General features: G+C 66.6%; 2 protein-coding genes across 3 annotated transcripts in view; both read left to right on the forward strand.

Annotated features, from left to right (window-relative positions):
• Nucleotides 1-1,732: 1,732 nt before the first annotated feature.
• The window catches only part of ATP6V1B1 (ATPase H+ transporting V1 subunit B1), a 36,494-nt gene continuing 16,187 nt past the window's right edge, over nucleotides 1,733-22,039 (forward strand). Inside the window, exon 1 of one of the 2 annotated variants that reach the window (XM_084516380.1) lies at nucleotides 1,733-1,749. The gene's annotated coding sequence lies outside the window, so the exon portion shown is untranslated. Of the gene's footprint in view, nucleotides 1,765-22,039 lie in introns of both variants that reach the window. The other variant, XM_084516379.1, reaches the window with a different exon arrangement.
• Nucleotides 4,837-21,856, forward strand: VAX2 (ventral anterior homeobox 2). Its single transcript, XM_084516391.1, has 3 exons — nucleotides 4,837-5,233; nucleotides 10,090-10,277; nucleotides 19,281-21,856. The coding sequence occupies exons 1-3, from the start codon at nucleotides 4,954-4,956 to the stop codon at nucleotides 19,788-19,790; spliced, it is 978 nt and encodes a 325-aa protein (XP_084372517.1). The 5' UTR covers nucleotides 4,837-4,953; the 3' UTR covers nucleotides 19,791-21,856.

Genomic DNA, 22,039 nt, shown 5'->3' on the forward strand with positions numbered 1-22,039 from the left:
CCCCACATTTCCCCCGTGTCCCCCCGCGGCCGGGCACGCTTTCTGTCCGGGCACGTTTACCCGGTGGCCGTGCACACTTGTCCCGTGGCCGTGCGCGTTGCCCCGTGTTCGTGCTCGGTTCCCTCGTGTTCGTGCACATTTCCCCACGTCCGTGCACGGTCCCCGTGGCCGTGCACAGTTCCCTCGTGTCCTTGCAAGGCCCCCGTGGCCGTGCACGTTTTTGCCGTGTTCGTGCACGGTCCCCGTGTTCATGCACAGTTCCCCCGTGGCCGTGCAGGGTTCCCCCGTGCTCGTGCCCGATCCCCGTGATTGTGCCCGATCCCCGTGTTTGTGCACAGTTCCCACGTGTCCGTGCTCGGTCCCCGTGCCCGTGCACAGTTCTCCCGTGTTTCTGCACGTTTCCCTCGTATCCGTGCACGGTTCCCGTTTTTGTGCACGGTTCCCTCGGGTCTGTGCACACTCCCCGGGTCCGTGCACAGTTCTCCCGTGTCCGTGCATGGTCCCCGTGTCCATGCACAGTTCTCCCGTGTCCAAGCACATTTATTCCGAGGCCATGCACGCTTCCCCCGTGTGTGTGAACGGTCCCCGTATTCATACACAACTTCCCTGTGTCCGTGCACGGTCCCTGCATCCATGCACGTTTCCCCCGTGTCCATGCAGTTTCCCCGTGTCCATGCACAGTTCCCCCATCCACGTCCACGCACAGTTCCCCCATGCACTGCACAATTCCCCTATGTCCATGCACATTTATTCCGGGGCCGTGCACGATCCCTGTGTCTGTGCACCTTTCCCTCGTGTCCATGCACGGTCCCCGTGTCCATGTACAGTTCCCCCACCCATGTCCATGCACAGTTCCCCCATGTCCAAGCCCATTTATTCCGGGGCCGTGCACTTTTCCCCTTGCACGTGTCCGATCTCCTTATTTTTGCACAGTTCCCTCACGTCCGTTCCCGGTCCCCGTGTCCACGCACAGTTTCCCCATGCACTGCACAGTTCCCCCGTGTCCGTGCACATTTATTCTGGGGCCGTGCACGATCCTCGTGTCCGTGCACCTTTCCCCCGTGTCCGTGCCCGGTCCCCGTGTCCATGCACAATTCCCCCATCCACGTCCACGCACAGTTCCCCCATGCACTGCACAATTCCCCTATGTCCATGCACATTCATTTTGGGGCCGTGCACGATCCCCGTGTCCATGCACGGTCCCTGTGTCCGTGCACATTTCCCCCATCCATGTCCAAGCCCATTTATTCCGGGGCCGTGCACATTTCCCCCGTGTCCATGCAGTTTCCCCGTGTCCATGCACAGTTCCCCCCTCCATGTCCATGCACAATTCCCCAGTGTCCATGCACATTTATTCCGGGGCCGTGCACTTTCCCCCCGTGCCCTCCCGCCGCCCCCCGCCCGCGCCCCTTTCCCTGGCTGCCTCCGGCCGCGATTTCGTTCCCCCGACCCCCGGGTGGGACACGGCGGTGCTGGGGACCCGGGGCTGCGCTCGGGGTGCCCCGGAGCCCCCAGCCGCGGCCCGGCCCTGCGGCCTCCGAGGGGATCGTGCCAGGCTTCTTCCCTAGAAAGAGCCTTTGTTTACGGGGAGGGGACGGGGAAACCCCCCCTGCTCCCCGGCCAGCCCCGGCGGCTCCCCGGTAAAGCCGGACCGGGGGAACCGGGGGTCCCCGGGGCTCCCACACCCGCAGGCCGCCCACGCGGGCAGTGGGCCCGGAGAAGCGCGGCCATGCCGAGCCGAGCCGTGCCGTGCCAGGCCGTGCCGTGCCGTGCCGGGCCGGGCCATGCCCGTAGGAAGCGGCCGTGCCCGCCGCCGGCTCCGCGTTACCTTCATTTCCAGCGGGCCGGGGGTCGCGCAGCACCCGCAGCCCCCCGGGCCTGGCGAGCTGCGGGCGGGAGGCCGGGCACCTCCGCCGAGCTGTAAAACGGAAAACCCAAGGAAATTTTCCTCCCCCTTCCCGGAGCGGCTCGGGGAACGGGCGGCGGCTCGGGGGAGCCCCGGAGCAGCCGGGTTCGGGAGCCCCTCGGCGGGGTGGGAGCCGCCCGGTACGGCCCTGCCCGGGGCTCGGTCCCGGTTCCCGAGCGAGCCGTGAAATAACAGGCGCGGCGCTAACAATACCGGCACCGCCGGCAGTCATCAGGCGGTGAAACTTCAACCGGGAAGGGCCACGGTCTAATATTGATATTCCGCATTGTTTATTATCATGGGAACTGCTATGATTTATGATTATGAGCCCGAGCAGCCCCGAGCTCGCCGCGGCTCCTCTCCGCCCTGCGCAGCCCGCGGAGCGGAGCGGATCCGCTCGCCTCCTGCGCCCGGGGAACGGCGGAGCCGGCTGGGCTCCGGGCGGGGATTTCCCTTCCCCGGCTGCTCCGAGCACCGTGACCGAGGCAGAGCAAACGCCGGGCGGTTCACGCGAGCGATAGCAACGGCAAGCCCGATAAGAGCAGCAGCAAAAGCGAGGGTGGGCGGCGGGGCTGCGCGGGGGGTGTTTTCCGTGGGGGCTGCGCTGCCTCTGGCTCGGCCCGGGGCTCGGTGCGGAGCCGGGGCTCGGTGCGGAGCGGCCGCCCGGTGCAGGCGGCTCTGCCCTCCGCAATCCCCGGGGGGAACGGGCCCGGAGCCCACCCCGCGCATCGCCGCCGGGAGCGGCCGGGGCAGGGCGGAGGGACCGGGGAGGCGGCTGTTTCCCTGGGTTTCGTTAGGGTTTGGTCGTAGGGTTTTTGTTTGGTTTGGCTTTTTATTTATTTGTTTTATATATATATTTTTTTTTCCGCTCGGCCCCGGCACGACGAGAGCCCCCTCGCCAGCCGGGCCCGGCGGTGGGGACAGGGGAGCGCGACCCCGGCCCGGCCTTGCCGCAGCACCGGGACCTGGAACGGGCAACCGGGAGCCGGGAGCTGAGCTCCGCGGGCAGCACCGGCCACCGGCCCCGTCCAGCCGCGACGCCCCGTTTGGCCCCCCCAGCCTCGCCGAGCCGAGGTGCGGAGCGGGGCGCAGCGGCCCTCCCCGCGCGCCTGCCTCCTTCGTGCACCACGCTTTGCCCTTTTCATTTTATTTCTTTTTATTTTCTTTATTTTTTAATTTTCCTTCCCTTTCCCTCTCCCTCCATCCGTTTCTGTTCGCTCTGCGCTTTCTCCGCCGGTTCCCGTTATTTGGGGGCCGGAGGCGGGTTGCCGCAGACACCGAGCGGCGGCTCGGGGCCCACCGCAGCCCGGCGGCACATTTGGAGGCCTCGCACTCCCCGTCCCCGGGGAAATCCCGGAGCTCCCCCCCCGGCCGTGCCCAGGCCCCTCGGCGGCCACGATTGCCGCAGCCCGGGGGGACGCCCGGTGCCGGGCTGCGGAGCCCCCGCTGCGGCGTCGGGGGGCACGGAGCCCTCTCGGTGTCCTTCGCCGAGGATTGAGCTCTCGGGGATGCTGGGCTCCGGGCAATTGGATTAACAGCTAATTTATTTCTTTTTAATCCACCGTCATTACAACCGCTTCGATTTGAGGGGATTCAGTGCGCGGCGAAGAGGGGTCCCGCTCGCAGCCCGTCCTGCGGGCAGCGGCAGGAGGTGAAGCAGCGCCGGGTCCCGCTTTCCCACGGGTTTTGCCCCGCCGTAGGGAGCTCCAAACGGAGCCGTGGGTGGGGGGCAGCTGTTCGGGACCCCCGGCCCGGAGGCCTCGGCCGGGCTCGGGGCGAGCCGCTCGGGGTGGGCACGGGGCAGCGCTCGCCTCGGAGCCGGGCCCCGGGGTTGGGGGTTTCAGCGGGGACCAACGCGAGGGCTCGGGGAGGCGGCGGTGGTGACTCCGGCGGCACCGGGAGCCTCCGTTACCGGCCACCGGCCCGGGGCTGCCGGGCGGATCCGCCACCGGGGGAAGGAGCGGAGCGGCCCCGAGCCCCCCGACCCCAAACCGGGCAGCCGGGGGGGGTGCAGAGCCGGGCCGGGGCCCACTTCTCGCTTTATTCCTTCCACCCAGCCGCGTTTGGCCCGGGGGAGGGGGTGTGCGGCCGAACCCGGCCCTGCCGCCTCTCGCCCCGCGTTCCCGGGGCCGTGCAGCGGCCGCGGAGGGGGCTCTTTGTTTGCCCACCGCTCTCACGGGCCGGGAGGGCAGGAAATCGCGTGCTGCGTGCCGGGCAGCCGGCTTAAAACCTCTGCTTCTCTCCCCGCGCCTCCCCCGCGCCGCCGCCGCCGCGGGGCCGGGGATGCGCAGCGCAGAGCGGCGGCGCGGGGGAGGGCCGGGCCGGAGCAGCAGCGCCCGTCCTCCCGCCGCCCCCCCCCGCCCGCTTCCTCCGCAGCTCCCTCCCCGCCGCCTCCCCTTCTCCTCCGTGCCCCCCCAGCCGCCCCCTTCCCGGTATTGATTTCCCCGCACTCGGATCGCCGCCCGGTGCCCAGCGCGGCGCGGCCCCGCCGCCTCCGCCGCTGCGCCCCCCCCCTCCCCGGTTCCTTGGCCGCCGCCGCCGGTCCTCGGCGGGGCCGGGCCGGGCGCTCTCCATGGGCGGGCAGCGCGGCCCCGGGGGCAGCCGGAGCGCCTGAAGTTTGCCCGGAGCGAGGTGCTGCGGGAGGTGGAGCTGGGGAGGGCACCGGAGGGGGGGGACACCCGGGATGCGGCGGGGTTGGGAGGGGGCTGTCAAAGTTTGCAACTCCCGTTCGGCCCCGGAGCACCCCCTCCCCGTGGGGTGCCCTGCTGGGGGTGGGGGGCACCCCCCCGGAGCGGGGAGGGGGCGAGCTTTAAATGCCAGCCCCGGGGCCGGCTCCGTTCCTGCAGGCGGGAGGGCGACGGCGGCCGGGGGGCTGCGGCCATGGGGGCGAGCGGGGCGCCGAGCCCCCGGCTCTGCCAGGGCGCCGAGCCCCGGGGGGGCCGGGAGGGGCGGGGAGGGGCAGGGGTCTGGGGAGGGGGGGGGGCTGCCCTCCCCCCGCCTAGTCTTGCCTCCTCTCTGCCTCTCTCCGTCTCTCTCTCTCCCTCCTGATGTTTGATCCCGCCGCGGCGCCCGCAGGGATGAGCGATGGAGGGGCCGAGCCTGGCAGGAGCCCCCTGCTGCTGGCCGAGCCCGGAGCCCCCGGCCGGGCCCGGGAGAAGGCACCGACCCGGGCGGAGCTGGAGAACGCGCTGCGAAGCGGCGGCGGCTTCAAGGACATCCCGGGAACGTCGGCGGTCAGCCCCGGCTCCTCCAAGGAGTGCGCCCCGGACACCGAGAGCCCGTCAGGACCCGGCGAGGCGGATTACTGCCGCCGCATCCTGGTGCGAGGTACGGCCCCGCGTCCCGGTTCCCCCCCGCAGCGCTTCCCCGCACCCTCCCGGCCCCGCTCCCGGTGCTCCCGGTGCTCCCGGTGCCCCCGGGCTCCGGCCTCCCGGCCCCGCCGCCGCTGCCCCCGGCTCGGCTCCGCGCGGCGGGCACGGGGCCGCTCTCCCCGCGGTCCCCGGAGCGGGGCCGGGGGCGCAGCAGGGCTCTGCCCGGCCGGGCCGGGGGTGCAGCGGGGGTCCACGACCCCTGCCCGGCCGTGCCCCGCTCGGGGGACGCGCAGGCAGCGGGAGAAGGGCGAGCGGAGCGGCTTCGCTTTTAAACCGGTGTCGCAGGAGAAAAGCGTCACGGAGCGGCGGCGAGTTAGGGGCTATTTCTTTTTTTTTTTTTTTCTTTTTTTTTTTTTATTTCCCTTCTTTATAATATCACTCTCCCGGCTGGGGCTGGGGGGCACGCGGTGGGCTCGGCTCGGCTCGGCTCGGCTCTGTCCCGGTAGCGGGCAGCAGGCGGCGGGCAGCGGGCAGCGGGCAGCCGAGCATCCCTCCCCGCCGCCGGCCCCGCGGCTCCCGTGGCCACCACCGGCCGTGCTGGGGGCGAACCCCGAAAGTTTGGGGCTGGGGGCGGGCAGCGCTCGGCGACCCCCAGCTCCCGGCCGCGTCCTCCCGGGCTGCGCGCAGCGAGACCCCGCTGCGGGAACCGGAGCTCGGAGGCCGCTGGGCGAGCAGGGCCGGGGCCGCACGGGCTCTGCTCCGCTCCCTTCCCCGGTCCCTTCCCCGGTCCCTTCCCCGGTCCTTTCCCCAGCGCTCGGGGCACGGCGGCAGCCGGAGCCCCGATCCCGGTACAGCCGCGTTCCTCTCCCGGGTTTATCCCGGGTGTCCGCTGGTTTCCAGCATCGGGCCCGGCTCGGCACGGCTCGGCACGGCTCGGGTAGCCGTGGCCCGGCGGATGCTCGGCGGCGCTCGGCAGCCGTGAGCCGCGGATGCTCCTCGGGATGCGCCCGGGCTGCACGGAGCCGCGCTCGGGGCTCACCGCGCAGCGAGGCCCTTCCCACATGTCGCGATAGGCGCCTGTCGGGAGACCTCTCCCGGAGCAGCCCGCGCTCTCCCCGGAGGCTCCGGTCCCCCGGGTGGGAGCCGGTGGGAGCCAGGGGCTGGGGGCTGCGGGACCCCCCCGGGGCACCCCCGGTTGGCCACCAAGGCTGGTGGGGGTCAGGCTGGGGTCAGGCCCGGCTCTGCCCGGGTTCGGCCACGGTCCTGGCGGGGTCAGGCTGGGAGCGACCCGGGGGCGACCCGGGGTTCGAGGGGGGGTTGCCCCCGGTTCTCCCCGTCCCCGGGTCCCGGCGGGCAGCGGCCGTTTGCACCATCTTGCTGCAGCCGCCATGGCGCGGACAAAATGGTGGCGGGGAGGAAGGGCACAAACCCGCCGAGTGCAGCGGGCAGCGAGCGGGGGGCTTGGCGGGGAGCCCCCTGCCCAGCAGAACGGCCCCGGGGGGAACCTGCAGCAGCGGGGCCAACCTGGGACCTGCTGCCGGTGAAGGGCTCGGTGCCAAGCACGGGGCAGTGCCAGGGAAGCCGCTTGGCGTTGATTTCCCAGCAAGTGGTTTTGTTTTCCCCGCTGCTCCAGCTCCTTCCCAGTGTTTTATTTCCCCCACGCCAGGGATGGATCGTGGTGGGGTGGACCCAGGCCCGCCGTCCCCCGCCTCGCCCCCATCCCCCAGCCGTGTCCCCAGGCTCCGCTGTTTTGGGGCCGGGTGCGAAGGGGCTGCAACATCCCGGGGGAACGGGGCCACATCTCCCCATGTGCCGCTCTCAGCACCAGCCCCATTCCCGACCTGGGGGGGCCACGTTCCCCCTGGCTGGGGGCTGTGCACACCGGGAGCCCCGGTGGCTCTGTGGGGCTGAGCCCGTGCACCGGGACCTGCGCCGTACCGGAGCCTGCGGCTGCCACTGCACCCACGGGTGCGGCTGCCTGGGGTGCTCCCCGCATTTCCCATTCTCCTCTTCCCGGAGCATGGGGGGCTGCAGCAGCCCCGTGCTCATTCTGGGGGCTGGCGAGGGGCTGCGAGCCCCAGGGGTGTCCCGGCAGCAGCGTCGGTGCCGGGGTGTACCGGGGGAGCGCCCCGTGCACCCGCTGTGTGTGCGGTGTCCCCGAGCCTGGGTCTGGCTCCGCTGTGTTGCAGTGCGTGGTGTGTCCCCTCTGTGCTGGGGGATCCCATGTGTGCTGCGCTGCACAGCGTGTGCTTGCTGTAAAATCTCTGTTTGCCAGCACCGAGGTCGGGTGCCCAAAGCTGCTGCCTGCTCTCCGTTCCCTCCTGCTGCCGGCCCTGTCCGGCTGCAGGGCCTCGTTGTGTTTAGCTGCCAAGGAACAGGGCCGGTCCCTTTGGCACCAGCCCTCTTTCCAGGGATTTTAGTCCCAAATTTTGTCTTGGCTGTGCAGCCATCAGCATTCCCAGTCCCCAAGAGCAGACCGACTCACTACAACCACACCGGGGAGGCTGCAAAGCTGCCGTGGCAGGACCTGGGGGGCTGTTTGGGGTCTGTAATCCCCTTATGGGATTTCTGCCCTTCCTGGCACCGGGGGCTGGCTGCGGGACCCCCAGCCCTGTGCAGACGGGCACCTCACAGCCCCGCTGTGAGGGCTGCAGGGCCGGGGCACGGGGCCCCGCCGAGCCGGCGCGGCGTGCTGCGGCTCGGCACGCATCGCACCCAGCCCGCTCCCCCTCCCCGCGCCCAGCTGGCGAGGGAAATAACAATTAATAATACTGCTAATAATGCCAGCGGGGCCATGCAGAGCGGCGTAGGGCAGAGGGGCACGTTGCTGCAGCTGTGGCTGGGCAGCCTGCTGGTCCCTGCTGGCTGCTCCGTGCTTACAGCCCCGGCTCTTGTTGTGCCGGGGGGACCTCGGCGCGGCTGCGGAGTGCGGACGTGGTCTGGGCACCACCCGAGCCAACGCTCTGCCCCTTGCAAAACATTTCCCACCCCGGCGTCCTCATCCTGCTGGAGATACCCTGGGGCAGAGGGCACCTTCCTTGCCTGGCCGGAGGCCAGCACACGCTCCTTGCCTCCCCCAAACCGTCTCCCCCCAGCCCTCCCCATGCGCTCTGCGGTCCCAGCGCCTCCTGCAGTGCCGTGCTCCAGCCCGGATCGGGCTCTGGCCATGCACCACGGTGGGAAAACGGCTTCAGGACTCGGGTGCCTGTCTCAAGCCTGTGCTCGCTCCCCGCTCCTGTCGTCCCCATGCCAGCTCCGTTGCCCCCTCCCTGTCTGCTCCTCGCTGTTTCCCCCTTCCTGCCCCAGCAGCTTTTTAATCCTTTCACGCCTGAGTCAGCCAGAAAGAGAAAGCAACTTACCTCCAGCCGGGGCTGCTGGAGCCCTTGGGTCCCGCGGGGCTGGGGAGCCCTGAAGCCAAGGGCTGGGAAGCCAGGGGCCGCCTGCAGCAGCCTCGCCGTGGTTTCTGTGAGTGGTTTTTACCCTGCACGTTGCAGGAAAGGCGCTTGGCAGAACCGGGGGCTTTGCGGCCAGGCTTGGCTTCAACGTGGCTCCACCAGTGTTGCTGGTGATGAGCGCTGGGCCCGTGGTGTTTAAGGAAAGGCAGCGCAAAGGATGGCAAGAACGAGGGGTTTGTGCTCTGGGAGAGCTGGGGGAGCCCCGCAGGGAGCTTGCAGGGGCAATTTTTAATGCCAGACCCCTCGGTAGCTAGCAGGGCGAGCACCCCATCAGTGCACAGTAATGCTGGGGCTCCTTGGGACGGGCTGCAGGCAGCATCCTGCGGCGTGGAAGGGGCTGATGTGGGAAACGTGGGAGCCAAATCCCCGTGTGTTTCCCCGAGGAAGGCTTTGGGCAGTGGCAGTCCCAGCCTGGTGAAATCTGCAGCCTCCGCAGCAGCTGCAAACCCCCCCCCGGCTGCAAAGCTGCCGCGGGTCTCGTTGCTCTCCACGTGCAACAGTTTTCTTCCTAACAAAAGCCTCCTTTACCCTCGAACACAGCCCCGAGCCCCCCAGCTGCTCCAGAGGGACTGGTTTCAGGGGTTTTACCCCAAAGTGAAGCACCCAGAAGGTGCAGGAGCTGCGCACCCGCTGGGGCTGGGCGCACTGGGGCTGGCACCGCTCGGTGGTGCCGTGCCATTCTGGTCCCAGCCTGGGTTCCGTGTTGGTCCTGTTGGTGCCATCCCTGTCCCCCAGCACCCCCTCCCCATCCTCCGGGGCTCAGGAGCATCCCGAGGCAAGCAGCACATCCAGAAGTGGGAGAAAACGGCCCCAAAAGTGGGGGCTGCTGACTTGCAGTGAGAATATTGCAGTGAGAACACCTTTGTAAAAAAGGAATTTCAACAGGGATTTATTTTTTCCCAGTATTCTAAAGGAAGGACATAAAAAAAAATTATTTTTAATTAAAATTCTGTTTAATTTGAACTCTTCCTTGGTATACAACTCTCTTCTGCTTCTGGCGTTCAGAAGCTGTTTTATCTGTGACCAAATGCTTCGTTTTCCTTAAGGAGTTTTTTTTTTTTTGGTTTCTATTTTTCATTTTGAAAAAAAAATAATAAAATCCCTGTTTTTACGAAGAACTGTTAACACTCCCTGGAGATTTATAAATCCGCAGCACTTGGGGCCGGAGGGGACAATTGAACTGTGCGGTGTCACCTCTCCTAGCCGCAGCTCGGGCGATTTTTCGGAGTTACTCCTGCGTCAAGCCCGGGAACAAAACCTCCCCCCGGCCCTCGTTGTGCAGCCTCATTTAAGGAAGATTTTCCTCCCCCCGTAGCGATGCTTCGGACCGGCTCCCCCCGACCCCTTTCCCCCCTGGCCAAGCTTTATCCCCCCGCGGAGGCTCCCCCCTGACGTCCCCTCTCCGCGTTCCCCCTAGATGCCAAAGGGACGATTCGGGAGATCGTCCTCCCCAAGGGCCTGGACCTGGACCGGCCCAAGCGCACGAGGACGTCCTTCACGGCGGAGCAGCTCTACCGCCTGGAGCTGGAGTTCCAGCGCTGCCAGTACGTGGTGGGCCGCGAGCGGACCGAGCTAGCGCGGCAGCTCAACCTCTCCGAGACCCAGGTAAGGGGCCGCTCGCTTTCCCTACCCCGCTGCCATCCCCGGCTCCTCCGGGATGTGGGGAGGGGGAAGGTGGGCGCAGGGGAAGGGGAGAGGTGTCCCGGTGCGGAGCCTGCTGACCCCAGCCCACGGCTCCAGCCCCCAAAAGGGGGGCTTGGTGCGTGCCGGGGTGGCCGGGCGCTCGCTCGTGTTTCGGTCTGGAGCCGGGAGATGCATACACGGTGCTGTGTGCACGGTGCTGTGTGCGCGGCACCCTCGCCCTATTTCTTTTTGAGCCAAAGGAGCTGTCGGTTTGCCAGTTAGGGGGGGTTGAACACCTGTGTGGGGTCAGCAGGGAGCATCCCTGGTGCCGTGGTGCAGCCCCAAAACTCTCGGTGCTGCCCCAAAACGCTCGCGGCAGCGCCCGCGGCGCAGCGTGGCCGGGCAGGAGCGCACGGCGCTGCCGGGAGCAGGCTGCGTGCAGGCTGCCTGGGTGTGATCTGCGGTGGTGAACCCACACCATAAACCCAGTATGGGCACACATCCTGCCCCAGCACAGCCCTGCCGAGGTCTGTGGGGTGTGGGGAGAGTGGGGCTGGGCTGTGTGGTCCAGGTGAGTGGAGGTGGAGGAGTTTGTGCCGTGCTCAGGGGGTCGTGGTGATGTCTCCTAAGCAGGAGTTGGGGTTGCAGCGGTTTGGGTTTGAAAATTAATGCAAAAATAATAATAATAAAATGAATGGAGACCCCCGTGCCGAACAGCATGGTTGGGAACTACCGAAATAACTCCGTCTGCTCCCTCTGGCCAGTAAGGCACGTCTGGAGACAGCTACGAGTTCTCCCACAATCAGATTGGAAATAATCTCAATTTTCCCCAAAACTCTCCCAGAACAAAACTTCCCTTGCTGCCAGCAGCCTGACCCTGGCTCCAGGCTCCTGCTGCGTGCCGTGCTGGGGGTCTGGCTGCGGGGACACCCCCACGGCATCCATCCATCCCCCTGCGAGGGGAGCAGGAGGAGCAGAGCCCCCCACGCAACCCCAACACCCCCTCGCTCTGCTGGTGGCAGGTTTTTGACTGCAGGACACGTCCCGGGAGGTGCTGGTGGCATGGTGAGGAGCGAAGCGCCCCGGGTCCTGCGCTCGGGGTCTGCTCCCTGGGGACGTGCTGGCAGCACGGCGCTGCCCTGGCCGTGCCGGGGACGAGCACGGGGCCGGGTGGGTGCTGTTGGCACAGCCCGGGGCTGGCAGGAGGAGGGGGCGCAGCCGTCGTGTCGGGGCCGAGTGTCTGTCTGCTTGGTGCCTCGGTGCTGCGTTCGCCGCTCGGTGAGAAAATTCGCACCCTGTAGGCCACGGCTGTCTCTTCTCCTCTTCTCTTCTCCTTCCCGCATCCTCTCTTCCCCATCGCTCTCCTTCGTCTCTGTCTTCTTGAATCCCTTCCTCTGCTTTTCACGGCGTTTCCTCCCCTGCAGCCAGTTCCCGGGGGCAGCCCCGTGCCCCCCGCCGTCCCTCCCCGGCCCCCTCTCGATGGCGAGGTGGGGGCCCCGTGCTCTGCACACCCAGGCGTTGCTGTCTGCGTCGGGGAGGTTTTTTGGCAGGAGCTGGGCGATGCCCCCCGGGCTGGGGGCCGTGTCTGTGCCGCACCCCCCACGCTGCCCCCCGAGATGTGGCCCAGAGCTGGGGGCTCAGCACCAGCCACTCCTGTCCCACGGGGCTCCATTGCCTCAGATAGGGAAAAAAAAAATCCAATTTCTGCAATAATTACAGCATTTCTCATTTTTGGGTGGTTTCCCTTTTGGAGAGCAGCTCCCAGGACCCGGGGCAGGCCGTGGTGTAGCTGCTCCATCCGATGCTTCGCGCAGCTCCCAGCCCGGAGCATCCTGTGGCTATTTCTTGGTCAAAATTCGGCATTGTGCTGGCGACTGGGACCGTGGGGCGGATCCTTTGCGCTCCCTCCTTGAATTTCGCCTCGAATTTCACCCAGGGTGTCCCCGTGTCCATCTGCTGGGCTGGGCTGTGCCTTCCCCAGGGGACTGGGGGGACTGCTGGACACGGGGCGAGCGCCGGGGGGGCACCTCCAGACAGGAGACCCAGCGCCTGCTCCGCCTGTTGGATGCTGCTCTGGCCCCAGCCCAGTGCCGTTTGCGTCCTTTCTTCCTAATTAATCCATGGAAATGGCAGTTTGGTGCTAAGCGAGTTTAATTAGCCCGGAGAGCGCTTCCATGAGCTTGTAAAGCAGCGGCTTGGAAACGCATCCCTGCCCGCTGGGACATCCCAGTGGGCTCCCTCATCCCCACGGGGACATCCCGGTGGGCTCCCACGTCCCATCGTGGCACGGGGACATCCCAGTGGGTCCCCTCAGCCTGTCTTGGCACGGGGACATCCCAGTGGGCTCCCTTGTCCCTGTCTCATCCCGGGGTGGTGTGTGGGGGCCCCCCCAGCAGCAGCAGCCCCTCTGCCCTCTCCGGGCTCTCTCCAGGCAGCTCACCCCTACCCCAAGGCGTTGGGGCAAGGTGCCCCTTCTTGGTGCCGTTGCGGGATGGAAAACGCCAAGCGGCGAGGCTGAACGACCCCGGGGGGATGTCGCGGGGAGGATAATTCCTGCAAATCCCCAGGCGGGAGGCGAGGAGGGGTGGGCTGCCCCGGGGGGGATTTGCCTGGGCCAGGAGGCTTTGCTTTCTGGGTCAGGAGTTCAATGCCAGGCTCAGGTTCAAGTGACACGCCGCTTTGGCCACCAAGGGTCCCTTTTGGTGTGCGGGGCACCCGGGGGGCCCGAGGGGCTGAGGACAGGGCTCGCACCACGCTGCGTGGGTCTGGATCAGGACAGGGTCCTGGGCCATCCTCGGACCCCCAGGCACCCTCCGTGGTGGGGGGACCCCCTGCGCAAGGCTTCCAGGATTTTTCCGAGCGAAACAGCCGTGAGAAAGCGCAGGGCAGGGGCTGGCAGGTCTATTTATAGCACGACAATTAAGACGAGGCTGTTAAAAATTAATCGCACCTCCAGCCATTAACAGCTATCAGCACCTGCAGGAGAAAACAATGAGATGACCGGCTGTGGGCTTCTGGCGTGGAGAGCCACAGGAAAGCTGTGGTTTGGAGGGGGCAAGAGCCAGCCAGAGCCTGGGGCTGGGGTCCGTGGGTCAGAGCCACCCCAAAAAGTGCCGGGGCCACCAGGCTGGGCTCGTGCCATGGGACAGGGTACTCGTCCTTGGTCTGCAGTCCTCAGCACGTGGGGAAGCTGGATTTCCAAAGTTTTGCTGGAAATCCCTTTTCCTGGCCATGCAGAATAGGTAGCTGTCAGAGCCAAGCATGTTCTTTCCTGAGGAGGCATCCATCCATCCATCCATCCATCCATCCATCCATCCATCCATCCATCCATCCACCACCCAAAATTCACCTTTTCTGGAGTTTTTGCGAGACAGACGCTCATTGAGAGGCTTTAGGAGGGAATCCAAAAGGCCTGGGTGCTCCGACAGCCCCCCAAACTCAGCTGGCGCTGAGCGAAATGGTCGGTGTAAATAAAGGTGGGAAATTTAATTGAGGTTCGTCTCATTAGGCACTTCCCATTGCGAATGGAAAATAATCCCAGAATTTGTGATTGAAGGCTGGGGTCCTGAAATGTGGGAGGGCGCTGGGTGTTCTCCGAACGAGCTCCGCTGATCGCCGTGGGTACAATTATGGGGAAGGAGTTTCCTAAAAGTGCTGGTTTCCGATGGAAAGCAGTTCTGGTGGGAGTTTTGGGGCCAGCTCTGATGCCACCCCATTTTCTGGTGCTGCTGGCGCAGGGAACCCCAACCCTGAACCCCAAACCCCGGTGCTGCCTGGAGCTCCCACCACACAGCTCCCTGCCCATCGCCAGGTCTGTCTCCTACCCGGCAGCACTTTTTGGATCCCTGAGACTTTTTATAGATGGGGAAAACGTCCTACAGCCTTGCCAGAGCCTCGGAGGAGACCTGGGGTTGTCCCCACCTGGTTTTGGCACTCGCTGGCTGGGTGTCCCCTAGGAGAGGTGTTGGGGCCGGGTGGAGCAGGGCGCTGCGCCCCCCAAATTGTGCCCAGCCCCGTCTCACACAGCCCTGTGTTACAGCATCTTGTGGTGCTCTTGGCAAGCTGGAACGGTCCTGAGCTGCAGGGAGCAGGGAGATTGGGGGCTGGTGTCTGCTTTCAGCCCTACAGCAGTGCTGGGGCAGAGAGGGGCTCCTGGATGAGGGGCTCGGAGCGCGGCGTGGTGAGGAGGGCTCCCAGTGCTCGTCCCAGATGCGCTTTGTTGTGCGTTGTAGGCACAGCCATGGCCCGGAGCACGTCCATCCTGGGTATTTTGGAGGGCTCGGTGTGGGTGCTGCGCCCTGGCACTTTTGGGGCTGGGGCTGGGTGCTCAGCGCCGGCTCCCATCACCGCTGGGGCCGGTGAGAAGGCGGCGTCTGCGCGGCCACCGCGCGGTTACAAAACCTCTTGGGCAGGCAGCCCGCCGGCTTACGCAACGCGCGAGGGCTCTGCCGGCTGCGGTGCGAGGAGGAGGAGGAGGAGGAGGAGGAGGAAGAGGAGGAGGAAGGGCAGGCTGCCTCCCACCTTCCCTGCACCACCGGCGAGGGGCTGATCCCGGGTGGCCAACGCCGGTGGGGAACCGGCCTCGATCGGCGCGACGGAGGCGCACGGCGCGGAGAGCGGCACGGCGCCGGGGTCACTGCCGGGGCAGGGCTGTTAAATAACAAACTGCATTAAAAAAAAAAACAAAAAAAAACACAAAACCAGGCGAGCCCCCCGCCCTGCATGCGCCCGGCCCCGTGCTCCCCACGTGGCGAGGCCCAAGGGTGTCAGCACCAAGGGATGGGGAGCTCCAGACCGTGGGGCGCGGAGGTGCCGATGGGTTGGGGAGGTGCCGATGGGCTCCGAGGCTCGGTGCGATCCCACCGGGGAGCTTGGGGAAGGGCAGGGCGGCCGGGGGGAGATGGTGAGGGTGAGCTTGTGCGCCTGCGTGAGCGTGTGTGTGCCGGCACGGCTTAGTGAGCAGGGCTGAGGGATGGGACCTGGGTGGGCAGCGGGGGGTTTCAGGCTCTGCTCAGGCAAACCGTGAGGGTGCGGGGAAGCCTCGTGCTGCTGCTCAGCCTCCAGCCGGTGCCATGCGTTTGCTGGGTGCCCCGTGACAGGAAAAAGAGGTGTGCAGAGGGGAGGCGGTGCCCAGGGGCCGTATCAGGCTAGGTGGGGATTGGTTTGGGGAGGGAAATGTCGTGGGACCTTTCGCAGAGCCTGGGGCAGCGATGGGCGAGCGGAGCAGGGGGGCTGCAGCCAAAATGCTTCGTCGGGCTCCAGGATGCTCCAAATGCCCTGTGAGCTCCTGCCCTGCAATGTGGGCTCCCTCCCCACAATTTGGGCTCCCTCCCCACAATTTGGGTTCCCTCCCCACGATTTGGGCTCCCTCCCCATGATGTCGGCTCCCTCCCCACCCCGGCCACGGGCTCCCTCCACCTTTCCACCCCAGCGTGGCACGGGGGAGCTTGGCCTGCCGGCTGGGGGCCTTAATCGGGGTTAATCATTTGGAAATCGTTTCTTTTGTAGCCGAGAGGTGTCGGGCAGAGGGCAGGGAGCCGAGCGGGGTCCCGGCGGCCTCTCCCAGCACCGCAGCCCCGGCTCAGCCACAGAAGGAGGTGGCCGGGGGGCAAAGGCTTTGGGGACCAACTGCCCCCCGTGGGGCGCTCCTGTGCCTCCCGCAGCCCTGCGAGAGCCATACCCATGGCACGGGGCCCTGTGCCCGCTCCTGATGCTGCAGCAGCGTGGGCTCAGCCCCTCGGAGGAGCCTTGGCCCCACAGCTGGCTGCGAGCAGGATGCTGCCGAGGGCGCGAGCGTGCGCACGTGGTGCTGCCCGTGCCAGCGCACACGGGTGGGCAGCAGCGCGTGGATCAGAGCACGCGCGTGTGCACGGGGGCACAGGGGGGGGGCTGCCGGTGCCTGCCTCCTGCCCCAGCCCCCTGAGTGGTTTTGCACACCCCAAATCCTGGCAGCTCCCCCTCGGGTGGCTTTTCCCCGGGCGGTGCAGAGATGTGGGAGCGGTGGCTGTTTGGTTTGGGGGATGCCGTGGAGCACTCGGTGCCGCCGGCACGAGCTGCTCGGGTAAAATCCCACCCAGATGCGGGCACTCGCGCCTCGCTGGGCAGCCCCAGCGCGGGAGGGGCTGTCCGTGTGTCCGTCCCACGGCTTGGCAGGCGGACAGACGGACGGAAGGACTCCTCGGAGCATCCCCGCGGCGGGGCCCTGGGCAGCTCCGGTGCTCGGTGACATTTTTTTGAGTCGTTTTCCCAGTGCAGGGGAGCAGGTGGCACCGAGCACGCGGCTCCGCTGCTCGGCTGCCAAGCGGGGAGCCGGGGGGGGGCGTTTGGGGACGTCGCTGCTGTGATGTGTGGGGGGCACCCGGGGGCTGGTGGTGCTCAGCTCGGCCTCGGAGGTGGGCTGGAGGGGGACAGGGGGACAGGGGGACAGCCTCGTTTGACCTGGGGCATCTTTTGTTCCTCTCCCTGCACCAGGCGCAGGGCAGGCGCTGGGGGGTGAAAAAAAAAGTGAAAAAACAAATAAAACAAACAAACAAAAAAAATATATATTAAATTAATATATTAAAATAATACATTAAAATAACGAATACAATAAAATAAAGCAATCAAATTGGATTAAATTAGCCCCCAAGCCCCGCAGCCCCACGGGGAGCTCGCGTGCTGCCTCCAGCGCCGCCCGTGGCAGCTCCCGGGCGCTGGTTTTGGGGCTGGCGGTGACCCCGGGGACCTCCCGCGGGGGCAGGAGCTGCTTGGGAGGGGAGGGAGCCGCAGCCCTGCCTTCACGTGGCTCTCAGCACTGCTCCTGCCCTTCCCTTGCCCTTCTCCTGGGAGCGGCTCTGCTCCTGCTGGTGCGGGCAGGGGTGGGGAGCGCGTGCCCGCGTCTCCGCCGGGCACCCTTGGAGCTGGCCGTGTGGCGTGGAAATTACCTGTCCCCAGCACCAGGAGCCCTCCAGATGCTCTCAGGTTTGTAAACCTCAGCCCGTGCCTGGCCTCACACCACGCCGAGGGCTCTTGCCAGGCTTCTCGTGAGCCGTGTCCCCTCTCTGTGCCGCCTGCCTGCGCCGTGCCAGCACGCGGGGGGCAGGAGGTGGGTTTTTGCCAGGACAAAATGAAGCTGCTGCCTCCGGAGAGGACCTTGGCAAAGCTCTGGCTGCGGTGAGAAGCCCACGAGAGGGGAGGTGGGGACGGATACTGCTGGAAGAGGAAGGGCCGGAGGGGAATTACTCATGGACTCGCCGAGGACCGGGTCTGGCTGAGCTTATTTACGTCTCCGGCGAGAGGGACGCAGCCCTTGATCGTAATGGAGGCTGAAAAGGACATGGATCCACTAATTAGCGACAAGCTGGAAATGAACTTCAGCCACGGGGGCAAATGTGATCCTGCTCACCACGACGCCCGTGCAGACGGGAGCAGCCCCAGCCGGGCAGGGGCACGAGGACGAGGAGCCCAGCGCTGGGCACAGAGGGCAGCGGTGCTGGTGCCGATCCAGCCCCAACCTGGAGACCCCTCTTGGTGCCTCCTGGTTCACATCTTAGGAAAAATACCCCTGAGGGGACCCTGCCCACCTCTCCTGCCCCTGCCTCGTCCCCTGGGGCTTGCTTGTCCCACATGCAGGACACGCCGGTGCCTCCTCTTGTCCATCTTTGCGCGTGGTGACGGGGCTGTGCCTCCAGGCTGGTGCCTGCTCCAAAGTCCCCAAGCACGGCTGCCAACCCCGTGGTGTGGAGGGCAGGATGGGGGCAGCGAAAAGGGGACGTCAGTTTTGGGCACCCCGGTGGCACGGAGGGACCCTTGGGATGGAGGCGAGCGGTGGTGCAGGGACCCCCTTGGGAATTTGGGGATGGGTGTGTGCTGCTGGCCCTGGTGCCCCTGCTCCTCCCCGAGCAGCCCCAGCCCCGCGGCCGGCTTCGCGCCGACGTCGGCGTTGTTATTCCCCCAGAAAGGGGCCGGGGGCTGCGACCTCCTGCAGCCCACGGTCCATTAGCTCTGCACTGTGGGCCCATTGTGCCAGGGGACGCGCGGGGGCTGTGCCGCTCGGTGGCCCTCCTGGGGCGACGCCGCCGCGGCCCCAAGGGTGCCAGCCCCTCCTGCCAGGCGCTAACACGAATCTCTTCCCACCCGTCTCCTTCCCTCTCCTGCCTCTGCCTGTCCGTCTGTCCCTCCGTCCCCTCTCTGTCTCTTTCTGCCTCTCCTACCCCTCTGCTCTGCCAGGGAGGGACAGAAGCGTGGCGATGCCACCAGCTTAGGGGGTGCCGGGGCAGCCCCGACCCGCAGGCTGAGCCCTGAGCTGGCCCCAGGGTGTGGGGTGGCCGTGGGACGAGGGACCCGGGTGCTCGAGCTCCACTTTTGGGGCTCCCCTGGGCTGGAGGATAGATGGAGAGGCAGGAGCAGGGATGCTCGAGGCAGCCTGGGGAGGGGCTCCCCACCCCACTCCCCGTGGCTTCACGCCTGGAAGCGGCTCTGCCTTCAGATATTCGGGGCCAGCAGAGCCCTGCTGTCCCCCAGAGGTGACCCCGGCACCGTAGCACGGCTGGGGACACCCCCACTGCTTGGGCAGGGCGGCAGAGCTGGGATTTTAGGGTTTAGGGGCACCGCAGGGGGTGCCCAGCGCCCGTAGCTCGGCTGCGCCAGGAGAGCACCCATGGGCGCGGGCAGCACCACGGGACGCAGACCCTGGCCCCGCTTCCCCCTCGCAGCCCCAGAGCTTTGCTCTTCCAGAAATTTGCTGTTCCAGAGATTTGCTGTCTCAGAAATTTGCTGTTCCAGAAATTTGCTCTTTCTCTGGAACTGGCAGCGGGCTGGGCTCCCCGCAGCCCCTCTGCACGGGGCAGGGGGCTGGGGCGTTTGTTTTGACACGTCTGTCTCTCTCACATCTCTCACTCTCTCCTGGTTCTTGTCTCTCTGTCCCTGCCCTCCCCGTGCTGTCTTTCTGTCCCTGCCTTTCTGTGTCCCCCCCCCCACACCTCCTCCTCCCTGCCCCGTCCCCAGGTCAAGGTCTGGTTCCAGAACCGGCGCACCAAGCAGAAGAAGGACCAGAGCAGGGACTCTGAGAAACGCTCCACCTCCACCTCCGAGTCCTTCGCCACCTGCAACATCCTCCGGCTGCTGGAGCAAGGCCGGCTCCTCTCCGTCCCGGCCCCCCCCAGCCTCCTGTCCCCCACCTCCCACCCCGTCGGGAGTCCTGCGGGCAGCGGGTCCGGCGTGGCCACCCCGGGAACCACCTCCCCGGGGCTGGGTGGCCGCGGCAGCCCCCCCGGCACCGGAGCCTTCAGCCTGCAGATCCCTGCCCTCGCCGCCTCCTCTTCCTCATCCTCATCCTCCTCTTCCTCCTCTTCCTCGGCCAGGCTGCCCGCGGCCCCGCTGTGCTTCGGGGCGCCGCTGCTGGGCAGCCTGCACGACCTGCCGGGCGCTTACGGACTGGGCAGCTCCGCTTTTGAGCCTTACACGCGGCTGGAAAGGAAAGACAATTCTATACCCAGCAAGAAGCCGAGCCCTTAAACGAAAACGAGTGTCAAAAGGGCGTCCTGCCCCCCTCACCCCCCTCATCTCCGTCCCCACGCACCCTGCGCCCCACGCGGGGCTCGTGGCGCGAGTGGGGGGCTGAAGGACTTCACCAAAGGGCCGGGTGCTGTGCGTGCACGCCCGGCCCCCTCCCCAGGAACTAAGATCCCACCGAGGACCACACCGCCCACCTCCTCTCCCTAGGGCTGATTCCGAGCCTGGTCACCTCTGCCCGGGTTCCCGGGTGTCCCGGTGCTGCCGCGTCCCCTTCCCACACCGCTGGATCCACCGGGGCCACCTCCCCTTCCAGGTCCCCCCCGGGCTCGCAGGACGATGCTGTGGTCTCTGCTGCGGGCCAGGAGCAGCCCCCGGGGGTGGGCAGGGGGTGCTGATGCCCCGTGGACGTCTCCTGCTGTTTGCTCACATCCCATGGAGTGGCACGGGTGAAAACGCAGAGCCCTGCTCCATGGGGGTGTCCCCCGAAGAGCTGGGGTCACCACGTTCCACGGTGCCAGAGGGTCCCGGTGCCAAGTCCTGCTCCCAGGGCTCAGCCCCAGGAGTGGTGGGGGTCTCAGGGCTCATCCTGCCTGCGGTGCTGGGGCTGCTCCTGGGCAGCACCGTGCGGGCAGGACCCTGGGCTGGCAGCTCCCGGGGGCAGGATAATCCGGGGGCATCCCCCTGGGAGGACACCCTGAGGAGGCATCCCCCTGGCAGGGTGCCCCGCGGTGGCATTATTCCCATAAGGGTGCCCCATGGTGGCATTATTCCCTGGTAGGAACCTGCCTCTGAGGATTTCTGTCCGGGAAATGAAAAGAGGAGAAGCAGGAGCTGGAAGCAGAGCCAGCCTTGCGAGCACGGAGCGAACGCCAGCTTTAGGAGCCCCAAATTTTGCTTTTCCCAACCGAACTGGAAGCGTTTGGGGAAGAGAGGGAGAAAGAGGTCCAAAATAACACCAGAAACACTCCCAGCAAGGAGGGCCCGTAGCAGGGACTGTTTTTCCTTTAAACCAAGTGTTTCCGTGGCACAGCAGCCGTCCCTCACTCACGCCTGGAGCACTTTACGGGAGCGCGCTGCCCAGGGCGCAGGTGGGGAAACTGAGGCAGGAGGAGGGCTGGCAGGGGGCAGGGACGGAGCCGGGGGCACGGAGGATGCTCCCTGCTCCTGCTCAGCTCAGATCACAGCTCCCAGCCCTGGGGGGGCTGCAGGCAGATGCCCCCGTCCCCAAACGTGGTCCCCAGTTGCTCGCGGTGGCCCCGGTTCCCCGTCCTCCCTCCCCCCTATCCACACCAGCACCGCGCTCCCCACGCCGCCGTGGCGCTGGTGTCCGACCGAGGCTTTGGATGTCGGCGGGACGAGGACCTTCCCCCTCCCCACCTCACTTAATTTATATTTATATCGCCCTTCTCCATCCCCAATGGGCTCGGCTGGGTGTTTCGGAGCGAGGGGGGCCGAGCTGGGGGGGGGGCTGGTGCTGGGTCCCGCAGGCAGGACCTGCTGGCAGCCCCCCGGCTTTGTCTCTCCCTCTCCCCCACGCAGCCCCCTCCCCGGGCGAGCTGTGCCACCAAAATTTCCCCAGGCTTTCACCCTGCTTCCTCCCCTCCTGGGTGAACCGGGAGGAAATTTCGGGGCGGTTTGGTTCAGAAGTGGCCCCCCTGGCACTGATGTGGTCGGGGACGTTTGGGCTCACTTTGGAGAGCGCCAGGTTCGGGTTTGCTTCCCAAAGAGTCCCCCAAAACCTGGGGTGCTCCGAGGATGCCCTGGGGGTCTCCTGCGCCCCTGTTCCAACTTTGAGGGCAGCAGGGCAGGCAGAGGCTGTAACAGCGAGCGCCTTTGGCAAGCTAAACCCAGGGAAAGCTGCCCCAAACCTGCCCCAAGCTGCCCCAAAACCAACCCAGGGGGGCTCAGGAGGGTCCCGGTCCCGGGGTGCTCGCCCCCAGCCCCTCTCACCCTGCCCCATGAAGTGGGACCGAGAGGAACAGATCATGTACTGTACGTGAAACTCCAACGACCGGCGTGGTTTCTGATGGTTTCTAATGGTTAATAAAAGTGACGTCCTGCCTCCCGCCTGCCGCCTCCTCCTTCGCCCTCGGTGGCCAAGCTGCCCCCCCCCAAGCTGCAGCCCCCCGCTGCTGGCACCCTAAAGATCTTCCTGCACCCCACGACCTCCACAACCCACCCATGGGTGCAGGTCTGTGACCCACACGAGCCCCCGTGACCCCCATGTCCCCCCCATGTCCCCCCCTGTC

Source organism: Aythya ferina, assembly GCF_964211825.1.
Source record: "Aythya ferina genome assembly, chromosome: 4".
In the NCBI taxonomy this organism is placed as follows: domain Eukaryota; kingdom Metazoa; phylum Chordata; class Aves; order Anseriformes; family Anatidae; genus Aythya; species Aythya ferina.